The sequence below is a fragment of the Chlorocebus sabaeus genome, chromosome 13 (assembly GCF_047675955.1).
Source record: "Chlorocebus sabaeus isolate Y175 chromosome 13, mChlSab1.0.hap1, whole genome shotgun sequence".
NCBI classification, from domain to species: domain Eukaryota; kingdom Metazoa; phylum Chordata; class Mammalia; order Primates; family Cercopithecidae; genus Chlorocebus; species Chlorocebus sabaeus.
Genome location: NC_132916.1, coordinates 100,360,184 through 100,370,174, shown reverse-complemented (window position 1 = coordinate 100,370,174; position 9,991 = coordinate 100,360,184). Strand labels below are relative to the sequence as shown.

The window sequence follows — 9,991 nt, the reverse complement described above, 5'->3', positions numbered from 1 at the left end:
CAGGACTCTGTAGAATCACAGAATATTGGATGCAACACTGTTCAAGCACATAAATATGCTCATTCAGAGGGTTTCGGTGTGACGTGTGTGTGAATTGCAGTGTAATGAGCATGACACGCAGACAGGTTATCAAGTGGACTCACCTCAAAATCAGTTATGGGCATTACAGAACACTGATGCCAAGTTCCCGGATCCAGAGGAAAGAAACTCCAGCATCCTGTGTAAAGCCATGGCATCTGGATTTCTCATGCTTCTGGGGATCATGCTCCTGAAAATAGTGACTCCTTCCTCCTTGTGGAGCATCTTTCTCAGCAGCGCTCATTTCTTCTTCCAGGACTCTGTCCAACAGAAAGGGGAAGCCTTCTGATAGAGCACACTTGACCCATGAAAAGAAAAGGGAAAGAAAGGAGACCAAAGGTCACACTCTCCTCATTCCACCATCCTCCCTAAAATCATCCTGATTTCATGGGCCCTGAGACCGGGGATGCTTCTGTACACCTCGAGGCCTTGGCACCTGGCCTAAATTCTATTCTCTTTCTCATTATCTGAAAAATTTTAAGAAAATCCCTAGAGCCAGAATCTTTATTCCTAGTAAGCCAAAAGTCCCAAAGAAACACCCAAATTCTGTCCCTCTTAGTTTGGGAAACAAGTCTACCTTCATCAGCATGACATTTTCCACCAAATGTGGTAACTGCAAGTCCACCACACAATGCTTAACTGGAATTGGAAGCAACATCTCAGACGATGAAAAATACATGCAACAATCCCTAAGACAAATGGTTTATTTTTCCCTTTCTTACTAAAACAACCGCCAGTTTTAACAATGGTATGCAAATCTCTTTTAGACGCCCTGCTTTTAAATCTCTATGTTTCCTCCTGAGACAGGGACTCACTCCCATCACCCAGGCATTTACAGTGTTTAATTCTGGTTATATGCTATTCTCAAATTTACAACTATTTATTTCATCTCTCTCAAATGTTGATCCATTATCACATACGTATTAAAATATTATCTCCCATGCTGTGTGATATGTTGTTTTATATTCATCCTTTCTTAAATGAACCAAAGGTTTTAGTTGGATTAAATTGTGATTAGTCAAGTTTTCTGATTTCATGATTTCTTAAATTGCGGTCATATGACCTCAATCACTGGAAATAGAATGTCATGAGTATTTCTCTTTACTTGCAATCATAAATACGGGGAATGTCATCAATTGGTATGTCGGTGATTGCATGATTTCCTGAAAGTCTTTCACAGTCTAATTTGGACACTGAATATTTCGTCTAAGTTCAGTGCATGTTTCCGACACTTGATGCTTTATGATTTCGGTATATAGCTTCCACAAGAGCATTTCCTGCAAAGACATGTCTTGGTCCCCACTGGTAAGTCATCTCACTCGAACACAGAATCAATAGGCTGAACATGGAAAGGTTATCGCTAGAATACTTATTAGACTGCACGGATTTCTTCTTTGATATTAAGGAAACAAATACACTGTGTTATTAACTGTACTTCATTGATGATTCTCAAGTCAGAAAGTACAGGTCTGACTTCCTGTCCTTCAATGCCTGAAAGGATGATCGTATCTGCCAAGAGCACATAGTTAGAAGCACATCGCAGCTCAAACACACACACACCCAGACATATAAACAAAAACAAAGAAACACTCACATGGGCATGATTCCGCATGCCCACAAGTTCACGCAAGCAAACACATACACACAAACACACACATTGTTTTGTAAGGACAGAATTATTCCCTACCACTGTTTTAAGTAAACTAACGCATTCCCCAGGAGTTTTAAGTGAACTCCCTGGGGAATACAAGGGGACACACCCTATGACTCATTCTTTAACTGAGTGCTGATATTGGATTGGTGGACCGCGTACCTGATGGGTGGGTGGGGTGTTCGCGGTAGGCGGGGGTGAGTTATATAAGGGCTGATGCAGCCAGATGGCGCGTCATTTGAAGACTCTCTCGGAAGAGATAGCGTCTTTCTGCAACGTGTGGTCCCAGCAGAAAAAGCTTGTTATCCTTGCTCCTGGCGACATGGAGGTCGATTCACTCCACTTGGGAGGTGAGTGGCAGTTCAACTGCTTTTCAAAACTCATATCTTCTCAGCCAGATGCAGCTTTTGCTGAAATTCAGCGGACTTCTCTACCTGAGAAGTCACCACTGTCATCTGAGACCCAAGTCAACCTCTGTGATGATTTGGCTCCTGTGGCAAGACAGCCTGCCCCCAGAAAGAAGCTTCCTCTCAGTAGTAGGAGACCTGCTGCGGTGGGGGCTGGGCTCCAGAATATGGGAAATACTTGCTACTTGAATGCTTCCCTGCAGTGCCTGACATACACACCACCCCTTGCCAACTACATGCTGTCGCAGGAGCACTCTCAACTTTGTCAGCGTCACAAGTGCTGCATGCTGTGTACGATGGAAGCTCACATTACACGGGCCCTCCACTGTCCTGGCCACGTCATCCAGCCCTCACAGGCATTGGCTGCTGGCTTCCATCGAGGCAAGCAGGAAGATGCCCATGAGTTTCTGATGTTTATTGTGGATGCGATGAAAAAGGCATGCCTTCCCGGGCACAAGCAGGTAGATCATGACTCTGAGGACACCACCCTCATCCACCAGATATTTGGAGGCTGCTGGAGATCTCAAATCAAGTGTCTCCACTGCCAGGGCGTTTCGGACACCTTTGACCCTTACCTGGACATCGCCCTGGATATCCAGGCAGCTCAGAGTGTGAAACAAGCTTTGGAACAGGTGGTGAAGCCCGAAGAACTCAATGGAGAGAATGCCTATCATTGTGGTCTTTGTCTCCAGAAGGCACCTGCCTCCAAGACGTTCACTCTACACACTTCTGCCAAGGTCCTCATCCTTGTATTGAAGAGATTCTCCGATGTCACAGGCAACAAACTTGCCAAGAATGTGCAATACCCTGAGTGCCTTGACATGCAGCCATACATGTCTCAGCAGAACACAGGACCTCTAGTCTATGTCCTCTATGCTGTGCTGGTCCACGCTGGGTGGAGTTGTCACAACGGACATTACCTCTCTTATGTCAAAGCTCCAGGAGGCCAGTGGTATAAAATGGATGACACCAAGGTCACTGCCTGTAGCATCGCTTCTGTCCTGAGTCAACAGGCCTATGTCCTCTTTTACATCCAGAAGAGTGAACTGGAAAGATGCAGTGAGAGTGTGTCAATAGGCAGGGAACCAGGAGCCCCTGGCGCTGAACACAAAGACAGGCGAGCAACGCAAGGAGAGCTCCAGAGAGAACCCTGCCTCCAGGTACCCGACTTGGAGGAGCACTTAGTGGAAAGAGCCACTCAGGAAAGCACCTTAGACCACTGGAAGTTCCTCCAAGAGCAAAACAAAACCAAGCCTGACTTCAACGTCAGAAAAGTCGAATGTACCCTGCCTCCCAACGTGCTTGTGATTCATCCATCAAAATACAAGAGTGGGATGAACAACCATCATCCTGAACAGCAAAGCTCCCTGCTGAACCTCTCTTCAAGAAAACTGACACCTCAGGAGTCCATGAACACTGACACACTCACTTCTCTGCAAGGGAGGACCAGGAGATCCAAAGGGAGGAACAAACACAGCAAGAGGGCTCTGTTTGTGTGCCAGTGATCTCAGGAAAAGTCTCCACCCAAACGCAGGAGTGCATGCGCACACAAACTGACACACACACACATACACGTACACACACACACACCCACGAGGGGGTTCACGCACGCACACACACACACACCATCACATACTCAGTCAATCCGACATAAAGTAATGAGGAGCCCAGGTTTCTGTCTACACAAGAGGGACAACTGGATAGTGACGGCTGCGTTTCAGGATGAGCCCAGACATGGGAAACATCGAGTTTTGCCGTCGTGAGTCTTCTGAACCTGTGGGGGGATTGTCTGTGTGTTTGTGTTCATGGAAGATGACATTCAGTGTGAATTTCTGAATAGGACATATTGCGGTGTAGGGTTGCACGTGAAGTTATTGCAGGGGACGGGGTTGACTATTTTCTCTTGGAGTGTGTTTCATTCGTCAGTTGTTGGTGAGCACCAGAAGTTGAAATTTTGCGAACGTCGGACTTCTGTGGATCCTTCTCCCTACCTTGAGTAGTGGAAACTGGAACGCATTTGAAGAGAGGAAGGGTGTTTTTCTTTTGAACCTGCCTCGCCGTTTTTACATTGCTTGTTGAATGGACCTCAGGCGCCCTAGGACTTGTGCCCTTGGTGGAACCCACAGAATGCTGGAAACAGACAGACAGACACACTTGCCTATTGAATGCTGTCCATTTCCAATGAATTGAAGCAGAAAATCATCCCACTGGTATGTGAGTCATTTGGAAGTAAGTCGTATTTATAATAAAGGAAATCAAACACAGGAGCGTGTGTGTATTCAACTAAAATAAAATCAGCAAGCACTGAAATAAATCTCATTTGGTGTGTATCAAAATGGCATTTGGGAGATTCTGGGTCAATCGTCCAGCTGCGAAAAGTGCATCTCTGAAGCACAGTCCCTGACCAGCAATGAGACTTGTTCATCCGAGGTGGTGTTGCAGTGGAAATGATTGTGGGAAATGGCCCCTTCCTTTTGTGTATTCGCTGATTGGATTTCAGGCTCCGTTTCTCGTTCGGTACAGAGATCCAAGTTGACCAACCCGAGAGTAAAGATGTCCAGGGCATAACTCAGGGCTCCGTACAACCACAGAATCTTGGGTGCAACCCTGCTCAAGCACACAAATGTGCGTATTAACAGTGTCTCTGTGTGACGTGTGTGCAAAGTACAGTGTGATGAGCATGACTGGCAGACAGTATGTTACCATCGTATGTCCCCAACCACCGGAAATAGAATGTTATGAGCATTTGTCTCTTCTTGCAATCATAAATTCGGGGAATGTCATCAATCAGCCGGTCGGTGATTGCATGATTACCTGAAAGTCTTTCACCGTCTAAACTGTGCATTGAGTATTTCGTCTAACTTCAGTGCATGTTTCCAACACTCGATGCTTTATGATTTGAGTATCTAGCTCCCACCAGAGCGCTTCCTGCAAAGACTTATCTTGTTCCCCACTGGCAAGTCATTTCACTCGGATATAGAATCAAGAGCCTGAACATGGAAAAAATCAAGAGGCTGGAATGTCTATTGGATTCCCCGGATCCCTACACACACACAGGCACACAGGTGTACAGTCATTTCTACACAACATAATGTGGTCCTCAGGTTTTTGTCTATGTGAAAGGGACAACTGGTTAGTGATGGCCGCATTTCAAGATGATCCCATATCTAATATGTTGTTGTGGAGTTGTGAGTATTCTGATCATGTGAAGGGACTGTCTCTGTGCATGTGTTTTCACAGTAGATGACATCCTGTGTAAATATCTGTAGACTACAGAGGTGTAGGTTTTCCCCTCAGGTTACTGGATGAATTTGAATTTATTGTTCTGTCTTGGTTTGTTTTGATTAGTCAATTGGTAGGCGAGAGTCGGTGAAATTTTGCTAAAGTGGTATATAGGTGAATCATTCTCGTGAATGTGAATAATTGAGACTGGGATGCATTTGTAACATTGGAAGGGTGTTCTTACTTTTTATTCCAACTTTTTTTGCATTTGTTTTCAACTGATCTCAGGTGCCCTGGGTAGAACCTAGGTAATTCTTGGAACAGACAAACAGATGCTGCTAATTTTATGGTGTGAGTTTAAGTTTAATTTAAAGGGAAAATTTTCTCACCAGTATGTAATTCATTTTCAAATAAGTTATACTTATCAGCAATGGAATAATACACAACACACTGAAGTGTGTGAGTATGAAACTACAGTCAAATTAGAAAGTTCTTAAATAAACTGCATTTCATGAGTAAAGGATGGAATTTTCGGAAATTCGAGATCAACCATCCAGCTGTGAAATCTGTGTCTTTGAAGCAGTATCCCTGTCCTGAGAGTTGTTTCTCTCTGGTGGTATTTCAATGGAAACTAGTTTGGGGAATAGCCCCTTCATGTTTTATATTTGCTTGTTACTTTTCATTGTAAATCTGCGTTTTTAAACTGTATTTAAATGTTAATAGAATCCATCCCAATAAAACATAACCAACAGATCTTCTCATTTCTAATCATCACAGATCAATCTCTTGTTAGTTATGGTGATAAGTTTACTTACCTGAGAGTAAATGACACCTGGGCAGAACACAGGGCTCCATAGAAGTACAGAATCTTGGGTCCAACCCTGTCCAAGCATCAAAATGTGTATATTAACAATGTGTCTGTGTGAATTGTGTGTCAAGTAAACTGAGTTTAGTAAAACTTGCAGTAGATTATTAATTTGGCTCACTTTGTAATCAGCGAATGAGCTTTAAAGAGTATCAATGACCAGTACCTACCCCCTAGAAATAAGAACTTCCAATGTCTTGTGTGAAACCATAGCATCTGGATTGCTCATGATTCTGAAGATAATTCTGTCCCCCATGGTTTCAGAATCACTGCAGGAGGTGGAAACAGATAACACATCAGTCCCTTGCTCTCTCTGCTCTCTTCACTCAGGAAAAGTCTCACTGGGACCAAGGAAAATCCTATGGTTTCCTAGGGAGAAGGATTTTTCTCAGGAGAGAAAATGCTGGCTCCTTCCTCCCTGTTGAGCCTCTTCCTCAGGATTGCCCCTTTGTCTCTCCAGGACTCTGTTCATCAGAACCGAGATGCCCCCTGGTTGAGCACATCTGGCCTATGAACAAAAAAGGGGAAGGAATGGTTCCAAAGACTGTACTATGCTCACTCCACCATCCCCTCTGAAACTATCCTGACTTCATGAGCCCTGGGTCAGAAGCTGTTTCTTTATATCTCTAGGCTTTGCCTCATAGCCTAAATCCTGCCCCATTTCCTACATCTTGTAAATTTTGACAAAACCTGTAGAGTCTAGATCTTTATTCCTGACAGGGCAAAGGGAGACACACCAGAATTCTGTCCCTCTGAGGCTGCAGGACATCTCAGCTTCCATCAACATGAAGTTTTGCATCAAATATAGTTGCTGCAGGTCCACCTCACAATGAGTAATGGAAGTTGAGACAACATCTCAGACCCTGTACAGTTTTTGACTAAGCTCATTTAGTTTGGCAATGCTTTTACTCTAGAAATCAGTTGTGAAAACACTTAGGATTCATGTTATTTAGTCTTTTAATCCGTCTGTTATTATTTTCAATGTATTTACTACACGTTAGCTTAATATTTCTGATAAACTTTGTTGCAAAATTCTCAATATAATAGTGGCAAACCAAATCCAGCAATACATCAAAAATCTTATCCACCAAGATCAAATCGGCCTCATCCCTTGGGTGCAAGGCTGGTTCAACATATGCAAATCAACAAATGTAATTCACCACATAAACAGAACTAAAGACAAAAAACCCATGATTATTTCAGTTGACTCAGAAAAGGTCTTTGATAAAATCCAACATTCCTTTATGCTAAAAACTCTCATGAAACTAGGTATTGATGGAGCATGCCTCAAAATAATAAGCGCCATTTATGACAAACCCACAGTCATTATCATATTGAACAGGCAAAAGCTGGAAGAGTTCCATTTGAAATTTGGCACAAGGCAAGGATGCCCTCTCACCACTCCTATTCAATATAGTGTTGGAAGTTCTGGCCAAGGCAATCAGGCAAGAGAAAGAATAAAGCATATTCAAACAGGAAAAAAGGAAGTTGGACTTTCTTTTCTTGCAGATGGCACGATCCTATATCTATAAAATCTCATCACCTCAGCCCAAAAGATTCTTAAGCTACAAGCAACTTCAGCAAAGTCTCAAGATACAAAATCAGTATGCAAAAATCTCAAGCATTCTTATACGCCAACAATAGACAAGAAGAGAGCCAAATCACAAATGAATTCACATTTACAATTGCTACAAAGAGTATAAAATACCTACCTAGGAATACAACTAGCAAGGCAAGTGAAGGACCTCTTCAAGGAGAACTACAAACCACTACTCAAGGAAATAAGAGAGGACACAAACAGATGGAAAAACATTCCATGCTCATGGGTAAGAAGAATCAATATCATGAAAATGGCCATACTTCCCAAAGTAATTCATAGATTCAGTGCTATTCCCATAAACTACTATGGACATTCTTTACAAAATTAGAAAAAACTACTTCAGAATTCATATGAAATGAAAAAAGAGCCCATATACCCAGGACAATCCTAAGTAAAAATAACAAAGCTGGAGGCATCCTGCTACCTGACTTCAAACCATATTACAAGGCTACAGTAACCCAAACAGCATGGTAGTGGTACAAAACAGACACATAGACCAATGGAATGGAATAGAGATATCAGAAATAAGACTGCACATCTACAACCATTTTATTTTGGATGAAAACAAACAATGGGGAAAGGATTCCCTATTTAATAACAAATGGTGCTGGAAAAACTATCTAGACATATGCAGAAAACTAAAACTGGACCCTTCCATATACCTTATACAAAAATGAACTGAAAATGGATTAAAGATTTAAATGTAAAACCCAAAACTATAAAAATCCAACCCCATATAAAAGTGAGCAAAAACTGGGTGCAGTAGCTCATGCCTGTAATCTCAGAAGTTTGGGAAGGTGAGGTGGGCAGATAACTTGAGGCCAGGAGTTCAAGATCAGCCTGGCCAACCTGGTGAAACTCAGTCTCTACTCAAAATACAATAAATTAGCCAGATGTGGTGGCAGGTGCCTGTAATCCCAACTACTCAGGAGGCTGAGACAGAAGAACCACCTGAATCTGGGAGGTAGAGGTTGCAGTGACCCGAGATTGTGCCACTGAACTCCACCCTGGGTGACACAGCAAGACTCTGTCTTAAAAAGCGAAAATAAAAATATTTTAAAAAGTGGGCAAAGGATATAAACAGACACTTATGCAGCCAACAAACATATGAAAAAAAAAGCCCAACGTTACTGATCATTAGAGAAATACAAATCAAAACCACAGTGAGATGCCATCTCATGCCAGTCAGAATGGCGATTATTAAAAAGTCAAGAAACAACAGATGCTGGCGAGACTGTGGGGAAACAGGAACACTTTTACACTGGTGGAGCGAATGTAAATTCAAACGCTGTGGAAGACAGTGTGGTGATTTTTCAAAGACCTAGAATCAGAAATACCATTTGATGCAGCAATGCCATTACTGGGTATATACCCAAAGGAATATAAATTCTTGTATTATAAAGATACTTGCATGCATATGTTCATTGCCACACTATTCACAATAGCAAAGACATGGAATCAACCCAAATGCCCATCAGTGACAGACTGGATACAGAAAATGTGATACATATACACCATGGAATACTATGCAGCCATAAAAAGGAATGAGATCATGTCCTTTGCAAGGACATGGATGAAGCTGGAAGCCATGATTCTCAGCAAACTAATGCAGGAACAGAAAACCAAATACACATGTTCTCACTTATAAGTGGCAGATGAACAATGAGAAAACATAGACACAGGGAGGGGAACAACATACACTGGAGCCTGTCTGGGGGTGAGTGAGGAGGGAGTGCGTCAGAATAAATAGCTAATCCATGTGGGGCTGAATACCTAGGTTACGGGTTGATAGGTACAGCAAACCACCATGGCACACACTTACCTATGTAACAAACCTGCACGTCCTGCACATGTATCCTGGAACTTAAAATGAAATAAAATAAAATTTTTAAAAACTTTATTTTTTCTAAGTCGTGTTTGCAATTTTCAATGTGAACTTTCTAGTAAACATTTATCATATACAGAATTATATAGTTGATTTTTGAACAACTATGGGTCTGCCATTCTTTAAAATGCAAATTCTTTATGAGTGTGTGTATATGTACACATATGTGTGTATATATATTTGTGTGTGTATATATATGTGTACGTGCGTGTGTGCGCAGATAGATAGATAGACAGACAGACAGATAGATAGATAGGTAATGCTCCTGGTCTTCTGTTTGAGT

At 42.3% G+C, this 9,991-nt stretch overlaps 1 protein-coding gene across 1 annotated transcript; it reads left to right on the top strand.

Annotated features, from left to right (window-relative positions):
• The first annotated feature begins 373 nt into the window (after positions 1–373).
• On the top strand, positions 374–3,653 carry LOC140713200 (ubiquitin carboxyl-terminal hydrolase 17-like). The gene has a single exon (XM_073022652.1). The coding sequence runs from the start codon at positions 1,956–1,958 to the stop codon at positions 3,639–3,641; it is 1,686 nt and encodes a 561-aa protein (XP_072878753.1). The 5' UTR covers positions 374–1,955; the 3' UTR covers positions 3,642–3,653.
• The last annotated feature ends 6,338 nt before the right edge of the window (positions 3,654–9,991 follow it).